At 44.0% G+C, this 22,608-nt stretch overlaps 1 protein-coding gene across 1 annotated transcript in view; it reads left to right on the forward strand.

Annotated features, from left to right (window-relative positions):
• Window positions 1-22,608, forward strand: part of HPSE2 (heparanase 2 (inactive)) — a 306,115-nt gene that overhangs the window by 277,774 nt on the left and 5,733 nt on the right. Inside the window, exons 10-11 of the mRNA XM_069755025.1 lie at window positions 9,231-9,376; window positions 10,982-11,128. Coding sequence (XP_069611126.1) covers window positions 9,231-9,376; window positions 10,982-11,128 — 293 coding nt within the window. The remainder of the gene's footprint in view (window positions 1-9,230; window positions 9,377-10,981; window positions 11,129-22,608) is intronic.

The raw sequence follows: 22,608 nt of genomic DNA on the forward strand, positions 1-22,608 counted from the left end.
CAATGCCAGCCGCCGGTCAATCGGAGGCCAGCAGCTGACATCGGCACTTCGGGGCATGGCAGTGACATCATGATCCGCTGCACCGGCATGCCAATGTCGGCTGCTGACTTCTGTTAGCTGCTGTCTGGTGGCTGGCATTAGTGTTGCTGGGCTGAGATCTTCAAGGGGTCTAAAGTGCCTGCTGGTCGCATGAAGCAGCCACAGACCCCTGCTCTAAGGAGGTCACCAATCAGTGTCCTATTTGGTATTGATGAAGCGAAAAACAGCTGTAAGCAAATATTTTTTTACTTCTGGAGAAGATTTTGATTTAGCTATAAATCCTGTCATGTGACAAAAGCTCTTTAAATGATCCATATGGATCTCAAGGATTGCCACTTCTGATACATTGTACTAGAGATTCTGTTCTCTTTCTCTTTGAAGAGAATATTTGCTTAAGCCCTAATTGGGTTAGGCATCTAAGCTTCTTCCTTTTTGCCATAGCACATGACATTATGGACAGGATGCCTCTATGTGTGTACAAGTGTACGATGGGGTACCCAAAGAAACAGGAATCGTCTTCTGGGACGTGGTGGACTTGTATTAGGGCTTTTGCCTCTAGGTGAATGTGTGAGGGGAGCCAGGGCCTGACTCGTGGCTGACAAAGACTGCTCAATCATGCCCTGGTCTCCCAACACATGAATACAATGTCCCCTTTTCATCATACCTTCTGCTTCACCTTCTGCACCATCAGGGTCCCATTGGGGCTGCTGAAGTTCTGCTGCTGGCATTATTACACATAAAGAGACAGAGTCCAGTTCCAACTCAACAATAAATAATTTACTTGCTTCAGTACACAGTGTGTCTCAGTTACAGCCACATCATAGGGTTTCACACAGTATGCATCCTTCGCTTTCCCTGTGTCTTCCCTCACTCCTCTCAGGGTGTCCCCGGGACTTACTGACCCGTTCGGTACCTCAGCATCACTGTTGTACAGCTTCACCAACTTTAGGAGTTCCCCTGTCCGTTTTGCCCCAGACATAAGGGCATCTGCCCATATAGTTAGCTGCCACATCCTGGTGCTGCATTGCAGCGTCTTCCTGCTGTAACCTTCGGCCACTATCAGGCCCTAGACAACTGGGCTCCTCATTTGAACATTGCAGGGTCACTGTGCTGTCCCGACTCTAGAGCCCTACAGGACTGTCTGGGCTCTCTGGCCCTACTGGGCTATCTGGGCTCCCTGGCCCTACTGAACTCCAATGAGGAAATACTCCTACCTTACCCACAGTTGACTCCACCAATGTAAACTATGTACACTAATGTACCCCATCTAGTGTCCACCTTGAGGTATTGCACTTACCCTAAACTACAGCATAATATCGTACGGTACACTATATACAATTATATACATTAATACAGAGTGGTGGGGTTCACGTCAGTCCTGGTACACCCCTTACAAATGTTTGCAGAAACCTTTTGAGTGAGCATGACGGCCGATGTCATTGGGGAACATTGCCTTTGGCTACAGTGATTTTTCTTTAATCTTTCACCTATTTTGTAATGGCTGATTCGCATGGCTAACATGCAGCTATGAAGTTTTGCTTGCTATCGGGAAGAATAGAATCAGAAACCATTGTCGTGAGCAGAATTGTGCCGAAACTCATTTCACATCCAATTCCTCCCTTAAAATTCTCTGATAGAAACAACATGAAATCCCAGTCACCTCCATGAGTTGACGAATGATCTAGCACCGATCTTCTAGAATGGCTTGACAAACTTTTGTCACATTTTCATAAGTTCGGGTGGTTGAAAAACGTCAGGAACGAGGTTGTTCATCAATTGACGTTTAAAATAGGAGAACCATTCATAAACTTGTGTTTTACTCATGGAAGATTCCTTCTAGACTGTTTGTTGGTTGACCATTTCCAATGCTTTTTTTCCCTAAAGGAAACAAAACATTATATCACTTGTGTGTGAATAAGCCATCACACATTAGACAAAAGTTTTAACAATTTGTGAAAAAAAAGAAATCACTGGAGCCAAATGCAACTTTCCCAAGCAAAATCGGGTGGCAATACTGTCTCAAAAGGGTTGACCGAACATTCACGTAGCGGTGGAAGCCCGCACTAAAAGCATTCCGCCCACCATGTTTCTTTGGGGTATCCCTCGAATAGAAAGGTTAAGAAAACCTGGCCACAATCACACAATGTGCATAGGAAAACCCCATGTAACTTCTAATACTAACAGACGTTGACATCTTGGCCGGTAGATCCATACATTTTCTAGTAAAATTGGATGCAGTTGTATAACAGCAGGAGCGTGACGTCACCGTAGCTTGCTTGTGGTTTATAAACGACCGTACGCGGTGGTGGCGTTTATCCCGTGGCTCAGGTCCACTGTCATTCAGTTTCGACTGCTTCCTTTTATTAATTCAGTCTGTTGCTTGCAGGGAGGACTGTAATGTACACATTTTCCTTTCATACTTTTGCCATTAGCTTCAGTGCACATGTGGTTTGTAGGAACGGAGCGCAATAAACGGCGTTGTGTAATACAATGTGGACATTTCGTCTGATTTATGTGATGACAAGAACTACTGTTTTTATAACAGAAAACATTGTGTCGTGTGCCCAGCATTAAATATCGCACGACGTACTGTATGCCGATGACATGCGCTGCTGTTACCCGAGGAAAGGGACATTAGTTTTTGCTTTTTTAAGAAACGCTTATTTTTCAGATCCAATCTTTCAATATAAACATTTTACATCAAAGAGGTGGACTTATCTACACTATTAGGGGATCCCTTGCTAAAGCAAAAAACCCTCTATAACCTAGAGCTGCACAGCACCATGTAAGTAGAGGTACATCACAATACCAACATCGAGGAGCAGCAGTGGCAGAGGTTATGGGGTAAAATATTATTCCCCTTTATAAATAAACCATTTTAAATCCTTCTGTCATTTCTTAGTAAGTATAGAATCTAGCTGTAATAAAATAATAATTCAGGAGCATATTTATTTTCTCTTCAAGGGTTATTCCCACAATAGCTTTATTTTTAATTTTTTTTTCACAAAGCACAATATCTGCATGACAATAAATAATATATAGTACAAGCCCAACAGTTTCTTTCTTGTACTTTTGTGTCTTTTCTCATCTCCTTCTGCCCCTGTGCATCCAAATTCACAGAGCTCAATGCGTAGTCCATCTCTTATCTGCTAAAATGACATTTTTCAGCAGCAGCCTACTTCTCCTCAGTGCTGCAGGCCCTTCTCTTCCTCTGTTCTCCTGTGTGCATACTGATAAATAAAGAAAGATAGATTTCGACATGAACAATTTTTTAATCTTTTATGGATGGGGTCAGAGGCAAATCTAGGTTCCTGGATCCAGGACAAAAATTCAGTTTGACACGTTCTCCTATCCATAGCTTAAGCAGTTTGAGTAGGCGTTATGTTACCGCTCATATGTGATTTGCTCACTAAGGCCGGAGTCACAATAAACGTATGAAAGATCGGTCCGTGTCTCCCTGGCAAGATTCGTATGAGTGTAATGCAAGTGTCATGCGAGTACAATCCGATTTTTCACACCTAGCATTCGATTTACAGCAATTCTCTGTCATTTACACATCGTTGCAAAGGTAATACTCCTGAAAACACACACACACACACACACATATATATATATATATATAAATATATATATATACACAGTTGTGCTCAAAAGTTTACATAGCCTTTCAGAATTTTGCTTTCTTGGCTTTTTTTCAGAGAATATGAATGATTACTAGGGTTGAGCGAAACGGATCGTTCATTTTCAAAAGTCGCCGACTTTTGGCAAAGTCGGGTTTCATGAAACCCGACCCGATCCCTGTGTGGGGTCGGCCATGCGGTACGCGACTTTCGCGCCAAAATCGCGTTTCGTATGACGCGCTTGGCGCCATTTTTTTCAGCCAATGAAGGGGCGTGGGCAGAGTGATGACATAGGTCTTAGGGGCGTGGACGCCTATCGCCATGTTGTCGCTTGTGCGCTGTAGCGATTTGCACTGTGTAACACCAGCTTTTCAGTTCAGGAACGGACGGACGGAGGGGGAGAGAGAGAGAGAGAGAGAGAGAGAGAGAGAGAAGAAAAAAAAAAAATAATAATTGCCATTGGCTTTGCATTGGGTTTCGTGTTTCGGTTGATCCTCGACTTTTCGCCATAATCGGCCGATTTCACTCGACTCGCCTTTTGAGATAGTCGGGTTTCGCGAAACCCGGCTCGACCCTAAAAAAGTCAAGGTCGCTCAACCCTAGTTGACACAAATGGGTTTGAATGGTTACTAAAGGTAACATCCTCACCTGTGACCTGTTTGCTTGTAATCAGTGTGTGTGTGCATAAAAGCTGAGTGAGTTTCTGGGATCCAGACAGACTCTTGCATCTTTCATCCAGCCACTGACGATTCTTGATTGTGAGTCATGGGGAAAGCAAAAGAACTGTCAATGGATCTACGGGAAAAGGTAGTTGAACTGTATAAAATAGGAAAGGGATACAAAAAGATATCCAAGGAATTGATAATGCCAGTCAGCAGCATTCAAACTGTGATTAACAAATGGAAAATCAGGGGCTCTGTAAAAACAAAACTACGGTCAGGTAGACCAACAAAAATGTTGTCCACAACTGCCAGGAAAATTTTTTGGGATGCAAAGAAAAAACACAAATCACAAATAACATCAGCTGAAATACAGGACTCTCTGAAAACTAGTGGTGTGGCTGTGTCAAGATGCTCAATAAGGAGGCACTTGAAGAAAAATGGGCTGCATGGCCGAATTGCCAGAAGAAAACCATTACTGTGCAAATGCCACAAAGTATCTCGCCTACAACACGCAAAACAGCACAGAGACAAGCCTCAAAACTTCTGGAACAAGGTAATTTGGAGTGAAGAGAACAAAATTGAACTTTTTTGGCCACAACCATAAGGCTATGTGCACACGTTGCGGATTTGTTGTGGATCCGCAGCGTTTTTCTGCGTGGAATTGCACCAAATCCACAAAGGATTGCTCAAGCAAGGTTAATCAGTGGGAATCCAGAATTGGTGTGCACATGCTGCAGAAAATTCCGCTCTGATTCGCAGCATTTTTTTTTCCACAGTAAGTCGATTCTTTTTGCGGTTCTGCAGCGTTTCTGCACCCATTCACTTACATTGAGTCAGTCAAATCCGCAGCCAAACCACAGGTGTAAAAAGGTTTGCGGATTTGCTGCGGATTTGCATGCCAAAAACGCTGTCAGAAGGAGGAAGAGTGTGTGGACAGAGAATGTGTGGGTGGGCGGAGAATATGTGTGAGCGGAGAATATGTGTGAGCGGAGAATATGTGCGTGTCTGTCTGTGTCTGTCTGTGGGGGTGTGTGTGTCTGTCTGCTGGTGTCTGTGTGTGCATCTGTCTGCGAGTGTATGTGTCTGTCTGCAGGTGTGTGTGTCTGTCTGCGGGTGTCTGTGTGTGCATCTGTCTGCGGGTGTGTGTGTCTGCGGGTGTGTGTGTGTCTGTCTGCGGATGTTTTTGCATCTGTCTGCAAGTGTCTGCGGGTGTGTATGTGTCTGAGGGTGTGTGTTTGTCTGTGGGTGTCTGTGTGTGCATCTGTCTGTGTCTGTCTGCGGGTGTATGTGTGTTTGTGTGTGTGTCTATCTGCAGGTGTCTGTCTGTAGGTGTCTGTGTGTGTGTGTTTACCCAGGCATCATCTGATGAGACTACTACTCCCATCAGGCTATGTCTGCTGTCACATAAAACATGATGATGGAGAGTAGTCCCATGGTGCCTGTGTTCAATTGTAAAAAAAAAACTAAAAACATTTACATAATTACATACAATATACATACTCACCAAACACCTAATCCCCGATGCCCTCGTCTCCTGCAAGCAATCAAAAATAATAAACCAACATTACTTACCTTTCTGCCATAGTCCATTTAATACCGAGTGTCCCAAGATGATCTCACGTGTAGAACAGTCACATCGGGACTAATCCCCAATGCCCTCGTCTCCTGCAACAAAAATAAAATAATAAACCAACATATAATACTCCCTTTCCGACTTAGTCCATTATCGAATGTCTCACGATGATCTCACGTGTAAAACAGTCACATCGGGAGAAGTGACCGTTCTACCCGGCCACCAGCAATACACTGACAGGAGGTAATCGCTCCTGCAGTGTATCACTGAGTCACCGCGAGAGTTCACCGGAGTTAATCAGCTTCGGTACTCTCACTTACTGCACCGTTGCTTGAGAATTTTCTCACGCAGCAGTGCCGCAAGTGAGAGCACCGGAGCTGATCAGCTGATGAACTCCGGTGAACTCTCGCACCGATTCAGTGGTACACCTCCTGTCAGTGTATCGCCAGCGGCCAGGTAGAGCGGTCACATCTCCCAATGTGACTGTTTTACACGTGAGATCGTCGTGGGACACTCGGTAATGGACTACGTCGGACAGGGAACATTATATGTTGGTTTTATTATTTTATTTTTGTTGCAGGAGACAAGGGCGTTGGGGCTTAGGCATTCAGTAAGCATGGTGAATTAAGATTCAATAAAGGAGTCTGTGTGATTATTTCAAATAAAGGACTCTATTCTGGCCGTGTCTTTATTTACCATGTAACTATGCAGTTAGTAATGGATAGGTGTCTTATAGATGCCTCTCTATTACTAACCTGTGGGCTTGATGTCACCTGACAATACAAAGGTGACGTCAACCCCACAAATATGAAGCCCACTTGCCACCGCTACAGGGCTAGTAGGAAAAGCGAGGATAAATGCCAGAACTGGCGCATCTATAAGATGTGTCATTTCTTGGGAAGGGACCATTGATTTTGGCATCCCCCAGGCTAAAAACATCAGCTCTCAGCCACCCTAGAAAAGGAGCATCTTTAAGAATTGACAATTCTGGCACTTAGCCTCGCTCTTGCCACTTGCCCTGTAGCGGTGGCAAGTGGGGTAATAGTTGAGGGGGTTGTTATCACTGTCAGATGACATCAAGCCCAGAGGTTAGTAATGGAGAGGCGTCAATAAGACGCCCCCATTACTAATGCCATAGTCACATTGTAAGAAAACACAGACACCCAGAAAAAAGTCCTTTAATTGAAAGAAAGACACAGACTCCTTTAATTTTCTTAAAGGGACACTGTCACCTGGATTTGGAGGGAACAATCTTCAGCCATGGAGGCGGGGTTTTGGGGTTTTTGATTCACCCTGTCCTTACCCGCTGGCTGCATGCTGGCTGCAATATTGGATTGCAGTTCATTCTCTGTCCTCCATAGTACACGCCTGCGCTGTGCAAGATTGCCTTGTGCAGGCATGTACTACGGAGGACAGAGAATGAACTTCAATCCAATATTGCAGCCAGCATGCAGCCAGCAGGTAAGGAAAGGGTGAATCAAAAAACCCCAAAACCCCGCCTCCATGGCTAAAGATTGTTCCCTCCAAATCCAGGTGACAGTGTCCCTTTAATTAAATCATACTTACGACCTCGCCTACTCCCCCGATGCCCTCGTCATCTGCAAGAGGTTAAAAAAAACAAACCACAGTATTCCTCACCTTTCTGCAGAGATGCTTTAAGTCTATTTATCCCATGACGGATCCAGCTTTGCTACATCTAGATGGCAGGCTGCATGATGCGACCATGCAGTCTGTCATCCAGCAGACACACTAAGCACCATGTGCCCAGTGTCTCTGTGTGAAGTGCTATTCCCTGTCTGAGGGCACCCTGAGTGTGAGAAATGGGAAGTGGAGGCGTCTGTAAAGAGAGCCAACTTGGATATCTTGGTATTAAAATAATATTCCTTATTCCTATATAGGTTCTCCCACCCAATAGCAAGGGTGGTGGGGGGCCAGCCTATGCTGGCTGCCTTCTCCCCCATTGGTCTTATAGCCAAAATCCAGATACATTGTATCACTGACTATGCGCACATTGGACTTTGACTTTAGAGACTTCTCCCCGATATGTAGAAAGCTGGGAAAAACGATTGTGTGACGTAATGAGAAAGTTCACAGGAATAAATAATCATGAGCGTATTAACACCAGGGAATAAGAGTTTAACTTAACAAGCACAAGGAAATCATGTGTTGGATTTCTACTAATGATTCACATAGTATTCCTTTTCTCCAGCTGTTCTGCCTGCACTTGCTGCAATAAAAAGAACAATCAGACACAGCTACTCATTAGTCACTAATGTGATCCAGGTTCCTGAGCTCGGACCGCTATTAATAGCTTTACGACAAACATTGCTCCCGAAGCCAGTGCCAAAGAAACTGCATCAAACGGGCCCGTAGCCCGCTAAATTTACCATATAACGTCATCCATATAATCGATGAATAGGGCAAGACACAAAAGTTAAGATAAATTCAGATTGTGCCAAATCTCTACGGGATGTAGCGGTACGAAGTAAGGGCTCACGTATAGAGGTATGCTTCCTACAAAGACCCAGAAGGTGCTAAATGGATTGACCCTTAGGACCTGATTCAATATTGTATTTGCGCCTTTTTTTGTATCCAGTTTTGGGAGTCTTTCGCCTTTGATTCGTCAATTGCAAAGTTGCAAAATGTAATGATTGTAATGTACACCATTTTTAAGAATTTTGTGCAAAATTGTCAATGAATACCACAAGACAAAAACAAAGGCAAGTGATGTGATGCTTGTAAATGACACTACTCACCGGCAAGACATGAGGCAGCGTATTCAAGAGGTCTGAGGTCAAATATCAAAAGAACTTGTCACAAACAGAGGGGCAAAACAAAGGAGTAAATAGGTCACAGCCCAGGGTCAGAATTCTGATTCGGCATGAGAACAATTCGATCAATCGGCACTCCGAAGTCGGACATGATTAACATCTCTCTAGACCATCAGTCAGCCGGCGTCCACATACAAAATTAGACCATTGGTCGAATCTGCCAAAATCCATGGGTTCAGCCTTCATTAGTCTAATGAGTATGGAGGCCTTTAGCTTAGCTATTCTGTTAGTGAGTTTCCATACAAGCTCCTAGACTGATTGGTTCTCCCCTGCTGCCTTTGTTCACTTGGTTGCTGTAATGACAACCTGTCGACACGTGGCAGCTGCATCTAGTAGCTGGCCTACACCCATTGGCCTAATTTCTCCAGGACAACCCCTTTAAGCAGGTGAATTATTTAATTATGAATGGCTATATTTCACAGTTACATATTTATAATGTGTAGTTTTATTTATCCGTAGTGAGGCTCCCTGTCTGGTCATTGAGAGTCAGTTTCCTGTATTTCAGGATTATTGGTTGTCGCTTCTTTTTAAAAAACTTGTGGGTCCAAAGGTATTAGCAGTCCATGTGGCTGGTATACAGAGGAAGCCTCGTCCAGGAAAAGTCATACGTGACAAGCTGCGCATCTACGCTCATTGTACCAGCCACCAAAAGTAAGTAACTGGATAACACAGTTCCTTCTCCTGTCCATGCTGTGACTGTAAGACAACTTTCTGCAGCAGGAGCCTCTCCCCTCTGCTCTGTTTACAGTATAACGCAAATATTATTAAGCTCCACCCCATCGCTTTTCGCCAGATTAATGCTAGTTTACTGCAGGATGTGTACATGACATGGAATACATACAAAATGCCCTGCAGACTGGGAAACAGTGGGAGCAAGGTTATCACTTAACCTTTCTAGGGTTATCGCTCCAGGCAGTTTAGAAGGCGTGGGCCCTCCAGGGACCGGATGTATCACGTGACATGTCACATGATCCCCTTTGATAGATCATGTGATAGGTTATGTGAGTAACTCACAGGCACTTTGGTGCACATCGGGACACGTAAAACAACAGATTATCTCTTATGTACGGCACTATACATATTATAGCACTATACAAAATAAAGTAGAGGAGCCAGAATAATTTTTCCAAGGGGCCACATAAGAGACTGTGACTATTGTGGAGGCCGAACCAATAGGCTGAAATTACGGTAATTCTGCTCAATATTAATATAAACATAATATAAAAAATAGTTATTAGTAATTGTTTGACTTAATATTGAGCAGAATTAAGTATGCCGACATCCCCTTATATACTGTATGAGCCCCCATATAACCCCCCACATACATGATCCCCCACATAGCACCCAAATTAAACAACCAAAGCGATCAGCCTATGGATCCCTTATACATGTAAACCATAATGAATAAAAACCTTACAAAATTATTTCTTTATTTATTACACAAAGACATAAATGCACACACATTTGCACACAACAACAGTGATTTAAAAAAACAAAAAGAGCAGAAATGAGGGGAGATAGAGACTAATTTTACCCTTCACGATTCCTTTCCTGACATCGGAGGTTGGCACCCTAAGTTGAAATAGTATGACGCCCCCGCTCCTCGTTGACTGCCCTTATGTAGCCCTACCACTACTCTAACTGACCAGGCATCCTCTATAGGTGATCAGATAATTTGTAATGAACACAAAAAAATATATACCATAAGGGTATCATTAATATTTCTCAACAATCTGACCAGGAAAAAACACTGACAAAGTCCAAGAAGAAACATACTGCATATGATGTCGTTGTTCAACAAAGAACATAAATGGCCAGTCAGGTGGCAGTGAAATTAAAGGGTTTGTCCACTACTAGTATAACCCCTCCTCAGTCCCCACACTTGGCCCCAATAAAATTAAAAACCTATACTCACCTACCATGACGGCGCTTTTCCTGCGGTGTCGACACTCACGATCCCGGTCTCGGGCGGTAGTATGACATGTGACTCCAGAACCTAATCAGCACAAGCATCACTGTCACCGCCTTCAGACTGCAGACTTGTACCTTAAACCGGACAACCAATTTAACAAAAGTTACCTTATTTGGTGCCAAATATTTTGATTGCAAACTTCTCTTCTGCGGGGAGGTGAAATAAAAAAACAACCTTTTGTCCTGCTCTGCAGCCACTATTATTCTCTGTGCCCAGTTCATCATGAAACATTTAGTGCATGGTCCTCTTTAACTCCTATTTTTCTTTCTTTTTTTTTATTGCAGCCACAATTATGTACGGGGATCGATCACCCTCTACATCATCAACCTACATCGATCAAGAAAAAAAATCAAGTTGGCCGGAACGTTGAGGGACAAAATTGTCCATCAGTATCTTCTGCAGCCTTATGGAACAGATGGAATACAGACCAAGTAAGTAGACTAGGAACAAGGGGTCATATCCAAAACGGAATTGCCCCCCAACCATCAAGTGCCATCAGGTGGGACCTTTGTGTTTCCTAAATCCGGTCAGGCATATCAGATAGCGGGCAGCCAAATGTTCATTAAGCAGATAGCTAACTCTCCTGACTGCCCCCTACACATGAGCGCTCAACGCGTCTAAGCATTCATGTGTTTCCCATGGGGAAGAAAGGAGAAAGTCACTTTCAGACACTTCTGGTAACAGCTAATTTTCCTGGAAAACAAGAGGATTGGGCGTTAAAATTCCTCCCCTGACATGATCGACTGGAATAGTCAACTGGTCCTCAGATGGTTGGCCAGTTCTCCAATGGTCAGCTGGTCCTCCTGCAGGTTCAGATGATTTTCATCTAATGTATATGGGGGCCTATAGCCCACTGTCCACCTCCTTACTTTTCCACGATGGGTGTAAACTTCTTCCATCTTCATTTCAACCATTTCCACCACATGGAAGTTCTCCATGGGTCGAGATCCTAGCCATTGTTCTCTTCTTCACCAGACCTCTTGCTGAAGTAGAAGAATTTCACAGGTAATAGACTTTATTACATACAGATGTCATGGAGAATAACAATAGCAGAAGAAACATTAAACTCGGATGAAAAGTGACAGCAGGTGTGAAAGATTTGGTTTATCCAGTATGATAAGTTTCAGTCTGCGTGTTGCCATGACTGCTCTCGTAAGTCTTCACACACTTGACTCATGCGTTACCTATGAATAAACCTGGTGGAGTTGAAATATGTAGACCTCCCAGATCCGAGACTGTGTACTTAAGAGCTTCCTTGGATTTATGGTGCCAGTAAACTGGCTGCTTAGTAAAATGTAAACAAGTGCATCACAGTCGCTGGGTCTGTTTTTCAGAAAATCATGGCCAGGGCCCAGAAACACTGTAACTCTGTCTCAGGAAAGACTCATGTCGTAAGGGCCTTATACATGGAGCCACGCATTTCCCAACATTTTAAAACAGCCCACACTGCAGTGTTATATTAGGTAGAGATGCAGATGAGCAAATTTCCCGATAATTGTTTTAGGCAGATTCAGATGGCAAATTCAGTTAGGTCCAAATACAATTTGTCAAAATTGACATTGGTGTTGAAGAATGTTCATTATCGTCTGAGGTCTATCCAGACCCTAAAGAGTAATGAACAGAGGATCAGAAAGAGGTTTAAAAAATAATACATTTCTACTCACCTAATTGGCCATGGCAGCCCCCTCTGACTCCTCCTCTTGCTCCAGCCAGCACTTTTTTGGCTGTTCTTCGGGTCTTCTGGTATTAGCCATCACGTGGTCTTGCGAGGCTCGGCACACTTTACTGACATGTGTGCGCTCCAGGTTAATGCAAGGTGTGGTGTGCATTGCACCCAACATGACCACATGTGGCTCTGGAGAATAGGAAAAGAAGCCGAAGTGTGAACAGAAGGAGAGAGCAGGGGATCTGGTGGGGAGCTGAAGCTGCAGGACAGTTGTGGTTTAGGCTTAGGACAGGTGAATGTAAGCGTTGATTATTAAGAATAAAATTTTTTGCAGGATTTGTACTACAGGTTTTTAGTATTGGAGATCTCCGAGCAGCACCAAAGGCTTTGGAAACTTAACAGAGGACCATGGCCTGTGTATCAACTGCTAAAAGGACCAAATACATGGCACCCAAAGTCATTATTGTGCTTCTGTTGGAGCTATCCTGTACATTAGAAGTACCCCCTGACATATATCTCCAGTGTCAGCCTCCAACATATTGTAGTGCAGCGGTATCCACTCTGTGCAGTGATGAGGCAGTGACCCAACAAAGTTCAAAGCAAAACGTGTTTTAATGTCCAACTCACAGCAATACAGAGCACACAATATCCTCCGGATCGCAGCCGGGAAACATATCCTCGAAATTGCAGTCGGGAAACACGCCAGTCCACCTCTGAGACTTGTTACCGTGGGTGACTGCACCACCGTGTACACTGTGGGTGCCAGGCCTTTCATCTCCGCTTGCCTGCGTTACATCACACAGGTGGAGCTTTACAGAGCCTTCTGCTCTGCACTCTTGCAAAACCAAACTGACACACCCAACCCTCTGCTTCAGGGGTTTTTACAAGAAACTTGTGGCCATAGGCCACATGGAAAACCCGGCCAGGAAGGAAATGGACTGCCCCACTACCATCCTGTAGTCAGTTTCAAAAATAAAAGCCCTGAAGAGGTTTTCTTAAATCTGTCTTGGACAAATAGCTTGCCCAAGACCAACACTCACTTTTATTCTGCATTGTAATCACATCTATGCCTGTGACTGCAATGCACTTCCACGGCCTCAATACGCCTCTGTGCACATCCTAGGGGGGACACATAGCGACCTTCGCATGTGATACCGGTCAATGCCTCACAATAGGTAAAATAATACTTAAACATTTTTTAGTGTCCCTCTATATAGAATACTGTCCCAACTTATGCCAAAAGGACACACACTTATCACGCTGGGCGTATGGGGCGCAAACAACAAGCATGAAAGAAACAAAGTCGTGTGAACAAAGACTTTTTGAGAAACGGTTTATGAAAACAGTTTATGGTCTACTTTATCTATAAGTCTGTTATTTATACTGGTAAAATGTATCTGTTGATGGATAATTGCAGTCTATTGGCCCCATTGGAGTATGTGTCTGCACCCCGTTTTGTGGAGGAGTTTGGACGTATGCCCCGACGGGGACACAGAAAGCAATGTAAACATTTGGTTTGGTATTTGTACACTGTATAATTACAGTGCCTTGCAAAAGTATTCGGCTCCCTTGAACTTTTCAAACTTTTCCCACATATCCTGCTTCAAACATAAAGATACCAAATGTAAATTTTTGTTGAAGAATCAACAACAAGTGGAACACAATTGTGAAGTTGAACGAATTTTATTGGTTATTTTAAATTTTTGTGGAAATTCAAAAACTGAAAAGTGGGGCATGCAATATTACTTGGCACCTTTAACTTAATACTTTGTTGCGCCGCCTTTTGCTGCGATTACAAGTCTCTTGGGGTATGTCTCTATCAGTTTTGTACATCGAGAGACTGAAATTCTTGCCCATTCTTCCTTGGCAAACAGCTCGACCTCAGTGAGGTTTGATGGAGATCGTTTGTGAACAGCAGTTTTCAGCTCTTTCCACAGATTCTCGATTGGATTGAGGTCTGGACTTTGACTTGGCCATTCTAACACCTGGACACATTTATTTGTGAACCATTCCATTGTAGATTTTGCTTTATGTTTGGGATCATTGTCTTGTTGGAAGACAAATCTCCATCCCAGTCTCGGGTCTTTTGCAGACTCCAACAGGTTTTCTTCAAGAATGGTCCTGTATTTGGCTCCATCCATCTTCCCATCAATTTTAACCATCTTCTCCGTCCCTGCCAAAGAAAAGCAGGCCCAAACCATGATGCTGCCACCACCATGTTTGACAGTGGGTTTGGTGTGTTCAGGGTGATGAGCTGTGTTGCTTTTACACCAAACAATGCCAAAAAGTTCGATTTTGGTTTCATCTGACCAGAGCACCTTCTTCCACATGTTTGGTGTCTCCCCGGTGGCTTGTTGAAAACTTTAAACAACACTTTTTATGGATATCTTTGAGAAGGGGCTTTCTTCTTGCCACTCTTCCATAAAGGCCAGAGTTGTGCAGTGTACGACTGATTGTTGTCCTATGGACAGACTGTCCCACCTCAGCTGTAGATCTCTGCAGTTCATCCAGAGTGATCATGGGCCTCTTGGCTGCATCTCTGATCAGTCTTCTCCTTGTTTGAGATGAAAGTTTAGAGGGACGGCCGGGTCTTGGTAGATTTGCAGTGGTATGATACTCCTTCCATTTCAATATGATCACTTGCACAGTGCTCCTTGGGATGTTTAAAGTTTTGGAAATCACATTGTATCCAAATCCGGCTTTAAACTTCTCCACAACAGTATCACGGACCTGCCTGTTGTGTTCCTTGGTCTTCATGATGCTCTCTGTGCTTCAAACAGAACCCTGAGATTATCACAGAGCAGGTGCATTTATACGGAGACTCGATTACACACAGGTGGATTATATTTATCATCATTAGGCATTTAGGACAACATTGGATCATTCAGAGATCCACAATGAACTTCTGGAGGGAGTCTGCAGCACTGAAAGTAAAGGGGCTGAATAATATTGCACGCCCCACTTTTCAGTTTTTGAATTTTCACAAAAATTTAAAATAACCAATAAATTTCGTTCAACTTCACAATTGTGTTCCACTTATTGTTGATTCTTCACCAAAAATTTACATTTGGTATCTTTATGTTTGAAGCCTGATATGTGGGAAAAGGTTGAAAAGTTCCAGGGGGCTAAATACTTTTGCAAGGCACTGTATATATCATATGGGGAATGCTGTCAGAAGATACCAAAGAGAACCACTCAATTGAGATGGAAACTTTAATCAAACTTTGCACAGATCAACACTACCAGTGGAGATCGTGACAGCACGACCTACCAAGGTCAGTGACTGGCTGCAGAGGTAATGTGCAATGTCAATGTGACATCACCACTGCAGCCAAAACCCTTAGAGCAGCGGTGGCTGGACCTGTGGACACTGGGTGTCTACTCTGGCGGCTATGTTACATAATGTATATAAAATCATTTGGGATCCACTTAACATGGAAAACCTTTTGAAGGTCTGCTCTATATTATGGTATCATAGGCTTGATGATGTTTTTGTGATAATCCAAAGGAAGATGAATATTTGAGTGAAACTGCACTTTAAATGCTTACAAGGACTTGTCTTACACAGCCATAATACGTAATGTGACCACAACTCCTGCCCTAACCTCACATACAGTAAATGCTTTAACACATTTCGTTTAGGTGGTTTCATTATTTAGCTGGCATTTTTTTAATGTATATATGGAATTAATTCATATAATAATATAGAAATTTTTGTGCAATTACTGCACTGATCCTGAGTTACATCCTGTATTATACCCCAGAGCTGCACTCACTATTCTGCTGGTGCAGTCACTGTGTACATACATTACATTACTGATCCTGAGTTACATCCTGTATTATACTCCAGAGCTGCACTCACTATTCTGCTGGTGCAGTCACTGTGTACATACATTACATTACTGATCCTGAGTTACATCCTGTATTATACCCCAGAGCTGCACTCACTATTCTGCTGGTACAGTCACTGTGTACATACATTACATTACTGATCCTGAGTTACATCCTGTATCATACTCCAGAGCTGCACTCACTATTCTGCTGGTGCAGTCACTGTGTACATACATTACATTACTCATCCTGAGTTACATCCTGTATCATACTCCAGAGCTGCACTCACTATTCTGCTGGTGCAGTCACTGTGTACATACATTACATTACTGATCCTGAGTTACATCCTGTATTATACTCCAGAGCTGCACTCACTATTCTGCTGGTGCAGTCACTGTGTACATACATTACATTACTGATCCTGAGTTACATCCTGTATCATACCCCAGAGCTGCACTTACTATTCTGCTGGTGCAGTCACTGTGTACATACATTACATTACTGATCCTGAGTTACCTCCTGTATTATACTCCAGAGCTGCACTCACTATTCTGCTGGTGCAATCACTGTGTACATACATTACTGATCCTGAGTTACATCCTGTATTATATTCCAGAGCTGCACTCACTATTCTGCTGGTGCAGTCACTCTGTACATACATTACATTACTGATCCTGTGTTAGATCCTGTATTATACTTCAGAGCTGCACTCACTATTCTGCTGGTTCAGTCACTGTTCACATACATTACATTACTGATCCTATACTGATCCTGAGTTACATCCTGTATTATATTCCAGTGCTGCACTCACTATTCTGCTGGTGCAGTCACTGTGTACATACATTACATTACTGATCCTGTACTGATCCTGAGTTACATCCTGTATTATACTCCAGCGCTGCACTCACTATTCTGCTGGTGGAGTCACTGTGTACATTAATTACATTACTGATCCTGAGTTACATCCTGTATTATACTCCAGAGCTGCACTCACTATTCTGCTGGTGGAGTCACTGTGTACATTCATTACATTACTGATCCTGAGTTACATCCTGCATTATACTCCAGAGCTGCACTCACTATTCTGCTGGTGTAATCACTGTGTACATTCATTACATTACTGATCCTGAGTTACATCCTGTATTATACTCCAGAGCTGCACTCACTATTCTGCTGGTGCAGTCACTGTGTACATACATTACATTATTTATCCTGAGTTACATCCTGTATTATACTCCAGAGCTGCACTCACTATTCTGCTGGTGCAGTCACTGTGTACATACATTACTGATCCTGAGTTACATCCTGTATTATGCCCCAGAGCAGCACTCATTATTCTGCTGGTGCAGTCACCATGTACATACATTACATTACTGATCCTGAGTTACATCCTGCATTATACTCCAGAGCTGCACTCATTATTCTGATGGTGCAGTCACCATGTACATACATTACATTACTGATCCTGGGTTACATCCTGTATTATACTCCAGAGCTGCACTCACTTTTCTGCTGGTGCAGTCACTGTGTACATACATTACATTACTGATCCTGAGTTACACCCTGTATTATACTCCAGAGCTGCACTCACTATTCTGCTGGTGCAGTCACTGTGTACATACATTACATTACTGATCCTGAGTTACCTCCTGTATTATACTCCAGAGCTGCACTCACTATTCTGATCATGACTTGTATTATACAATTCTGCATGGTCACATATTGTATCTACTTGCATTCCTTGCTGTCACAGGGTTTACACTGAATTTATTCTACTGATTTCCATCCATTGGAAGGCATTTTATCTTTATGTCAGGGACTGCACAGGAATGTGATGTTGAGTAAACTAACAACATCCCTGCATTGTAGGAGCTCCGCTAAGCTGCTATGCAAGTCTCAATTGACAAGTTTAGTGCCTTTTTTCAACAGCAAGTAGCAGAATTGTGAATACAGCTCCGCAGTTTAATTCAAACAGTAACTGACGATCAATGACGATTAAGTAATTTACAAAACGACTCAACTTTTAACTTAAATTTACATTAATTAACGAGAGCGGCAGGCAACGTGGGACGCATCACTCCCGCTCTGATGCCTCCCGCATCCGTCTTCTTTTTTTGCCTCTCTTAACGCACAGGAAGTGACAGCTCAGCCAATCACTGAGCACATGACAGACACTTTAGCCAGTGATTGGCCACAGCTATTCACATGTCGCTTTATCAGGACATCCTCAGTGCAGCCACAAGTAAAGGCCGGCGGGAGGCCTGGCAGGAGCGGCTGGGAATTGGGGCGCTTCATAGTATCACTTTTTTATGCCATTCTGACTATTAAATAAGAAACATATTGAAGAGGACAACCCCTTTACGATTTATCTTACTGTTACCCGGCTAGCCAAGATGCTCTTAAGATGCTTCAATGAGGTCCAATCCCAAAATAATGACTTACGGTAACGTCTACCTCCCCTCTCCGATATAGTGGCCCCCGTTGGGATTTCCTGTGGTCAAACCGTTCACCTCCCATTCCATTCCATTGGCGACTAACGATACAGACAAATAAGCAGATGGTTGTCACTCCTGACAATGCACTCCAGCCACATTTTACTGGATCTCCTATAAAAAGCAGCTTGGACTTTGATGTGGATCGCTATTTGCTCCAGTCCCATTAAATTCTGTGCATATTTGGCCGATTTCTGATCGTTTTTTTTTTTTGCTACTTTCCCCATCTTTAATAAGCATTTTAAATACAGACAGTTGTTAAATCGCAAAGAATTCTCTCAAAACCACAACTTTTACAACGCAAAATCTCAACCCGCGACCCTGGTAATAGGGGAAGAGAGAAGAAAGCAGAAAGAACGCAAGAAATATTATGTAGTGTTTAGTGTGTCAGCCCTGGCTTAGATTAATGTCCTGAGATTTAGTGCTTCATCCAGACCTCTGGATACAAACCCAAACATTTAACTCTTCTGTAAAGATTGGTCGAAAATTGAGATTCCAAGATTTCCAAACAAATGTTCTTAATCTTAAAGAGGTTTGGACATGTTTGGATTTTGTGTTAAACACTTCTGCCAGCTATGGTAATGTGATCTTTTTATTGTACAATACTGTTATACACAGCTCCCCAACCGTGCACAGGAGAAGACGGCAAAGACCACAACCATGTGGACCGGCCGTTAATGGGGGGGACACCATCGGATCCAAAATAATATGTAACCACCACAAATGTGGCGGCTCAGCCAGTGTCAGCGCTCATCTGTCTACATAGGGAATAGGAATTAATTCTCCTGAAGTATATAGAAACTGCTCTGGGGGGAAAAATGTAAATAAATATTACAAAAATATTTTTATTGACATATTAATAATATGCAAAGAGGTCTCAGGATGGGTTTACACTCCGTTCACACCTGCTTTTTTTTTTCCAGTAAAATATTAGACACTTTAACAAAAACCAAACAGACCCCGTTATAGTCAATAAAGTCACTTTATATGACTGCAGACTTGTTAATCCTCACATCACACGCACTGCACTGTGAGGATTCTCCTATGCCGGTCCCTTAACTGCAAGTATGCGATAAGGCACATCCCGACTAGACGTGCACAACAAGCGTAGTGAGTGAGGCTGGAAGCAGTCTAGTTGGAATGTGGCCGATGCAGAACACATGCTTGCAGTCATATCACTACCGTTCCCGACATCGGAGAATCCTCATAGCACAGTATGAGGATTCACAAGTCTGCAGTCACACAACGTGACTGCAGACTTGTAGTTTAAGACCAGACAACCCCTTTAAAGGCTCATTCAGATGGGCATAAGATACAGACTAGTAAAACTTAGACAGCACACTGACCTATGTAATCCAGTATGGCTACTCAGATGACAGTTTCTTTTACATGGACCATGTGTCCGTGTGAAAAATATAGCAGCAGGCACTATTCTCTTCCATATTATGGACTCGCCCATTCAAGTCTTTGGGTCGGCATAAAAAATCGGATCCTGAGTGGATCATTTGTGTCGCATCCGATTTTTAAGATTCCATTGCCATTATTAACTCGGGAAACTTTATGTGATCAGGTGCATCTGCTGATGTATAGAATCGGATGTCACACCCACGGATGACAATATGGATGAAAATTGTCTGAGTTTTCTAGATGACCTCCCGATGATTCTTCATATGCAGCGCCCCAGAGTCCTGGTCGTTGCAGTAATGTCATTCTTCCACCAGGGGGAGCGATGTTACGTCTGATGGCACCAAAGGAGTTTACCCTGCCAGGTATCACAGCCACACACACACTTCACACGCCGGCCACCAGGGGGAGCAAAAGGTTCTATTTATTAGGCCACTCCTCACACTTGGGTAAAACCGGGGGTTGGTTAGGAAGTCAGGCAGAAGGAGTCAGAGCCAGGAGGAGGAGAGGAGAGGAGCAGACTGGGCTCGGCCCAGGAAAGGGAAAGAAGGATACGGAGCTGCGCCTGCAACCCATGCGGCAGCCTCCTAACAACGGACAAGAAAGGCAGTGTGCCGTAGTGAGTGAGCACAGAAGTCGTAGCAACAGGAGTGAAACATCAGTGGGAGACCAGCTAGAAGCAGGCTGCCTCCCACTGAGCGCAGATCCGGTGGCCGGAACACCGAGGGAGTAATAGACTCTATGCTTTACTTCAGAGACCGGCAGGTCAGTCGATTCCAAGTTGGCTGTCCGACCTAAACACCTAAGCAGACAAGGTGGCAACGCGGAGGAGGGGCGACGCTAGGGTCCCTATAAAATAGCCTCAGGCAACCACCGTCATATGGGTTATGTCCTATCCATCTGGGGGACAGAGAGAGAAGTAACAAGAGTGAGAAGCTTATGGTAGCTAATGCAAGTAGGGACCTACTACGTTACTGTGCGCAAGGGGTAGGCTACTGATTTCCATCTGGATAAGGGGACTCTGGAATTGCCATCAGACCGGCCGGACCCTGCCTACCCTGTCATCCGGCACCCTGGACTGTGGATGCTGAAGCCTTCAGTAAAGGTAAAGAGACTGCACCCATTGTGTCCTCGTTATTCACCGCGCCTTGCACCATCCACCATCATCATCTACACTTCTGGTAAGCCCTGGGGATATACTTCACCTGTGGGAAGGTATACCATCTAGCTGCCATAACATCACCCCAGCGGACCCATGAGCAGCGTCGGTCACCCTGACCGAATACCACAGGTGGCGTCACGAACACTACCATTATCTACGAACTTTGCCTTTTATTGGGCGCCCCTCATAGGGCCACGGTCCGGGTCGGGCCACCGTGACATCCTCGCTGAAGGAACTGAAGGACCCGGTACCGCGTACCCCATTGCCCTTACGTGGGGGCGATCCACATACACCATCTGACCCCAGCTTTAGGCTGTGTTCACACACAGCCATCGTTCTGCAGCTGAAAACAACAGTGGCCGTGTCTTTTCTCTGCTCTCCTGCACAGTCACTTAATGGTGTTCTTCATTACTGGATAAACCTTTATAATAGCTCCTAAGGTTCTGCATAAAAACTTAAAAATGCAGCCGACTTATGTCCCACTTTCCTGGTGATTTTGACTTAAACAACCGGGTGCAGATTTCAAAATTCCTACAGTGCGGACATTTGCTCTGATGGATTTGAGCATTAGTTTTATTGTATGCAGCACCTCAAGGAGTTGTCAGTAGTTTTCCTTTTTATTTTGCAGGGAAACATCTGTTTCACCTACAAAACAGCTTGGCAATTACCATCGGCCACGTTGTCTTAAAAGTGGGTCTGCTGCAAAATTAAGTGACTGTGCAAGAGAACAATTAAAGACCTCAGTGGCACAGGGGTGCTGCAGCTTCCAGCGGCTGCATGTGAACTTAGTTATTAAGCTAAGACAACTGGAAGCTGCTGTGTTGCCTGACTAATGCTTCTGCTGCTGTATTCCAGCACACAGAAAGGTCTGAGACCCTGATCCCCACAACCATGAGTCTGAGACCCTGATCCCTAACAACGATGAGTATGAGACCCTGATCCCCACAACGATGAGTCTGAAACCCTTATCCCTAACAACGATGAGTATGAGACCCTGATCCCCACAATGATGGGTCCGAGACTCTGATTCCCACACAGATATGTCTGAGATACTGGTCCCCACACAGATGGTTCTGAGACACTCATCCCCATGGAGCGCCCCCAGACACAGGGCCACGAATTCTCGGTACCGGGCCTCTCTGGTTCGGTTCTGCAGCCGTCACGGTGGCTAGACCTGGTCCGCGACCCTGCTAAGGGGCGTCCAATAAAGGTGGTGCAGTTTGTAAGGGGTTCGTGACGCTACCTGTGGTGTTCGGTCAGGGCGACCGACGCTGCTGTGGGGTCCGCTGGGGTGATGGAATGGCAGCTAGGTGGTATACCTTCCCACAGGTGAAGTATGTCCCCAGGGCTTCCCAG

Source organism: Ranitomeya imitator, chromosome 2, assembly GCF_032444005.1.
Source record: "Ranitomeya imitator isolate aRanImi1 chromosome 2, aRanImi1.pri, whole genome shotgun sequence".
Lineage (NCBI taxonomy): Eukaryota > Metazoa > Chordata > Amphibia > Anura > Dendrobatidae > Ranitomeya > Ranitomeya imitator.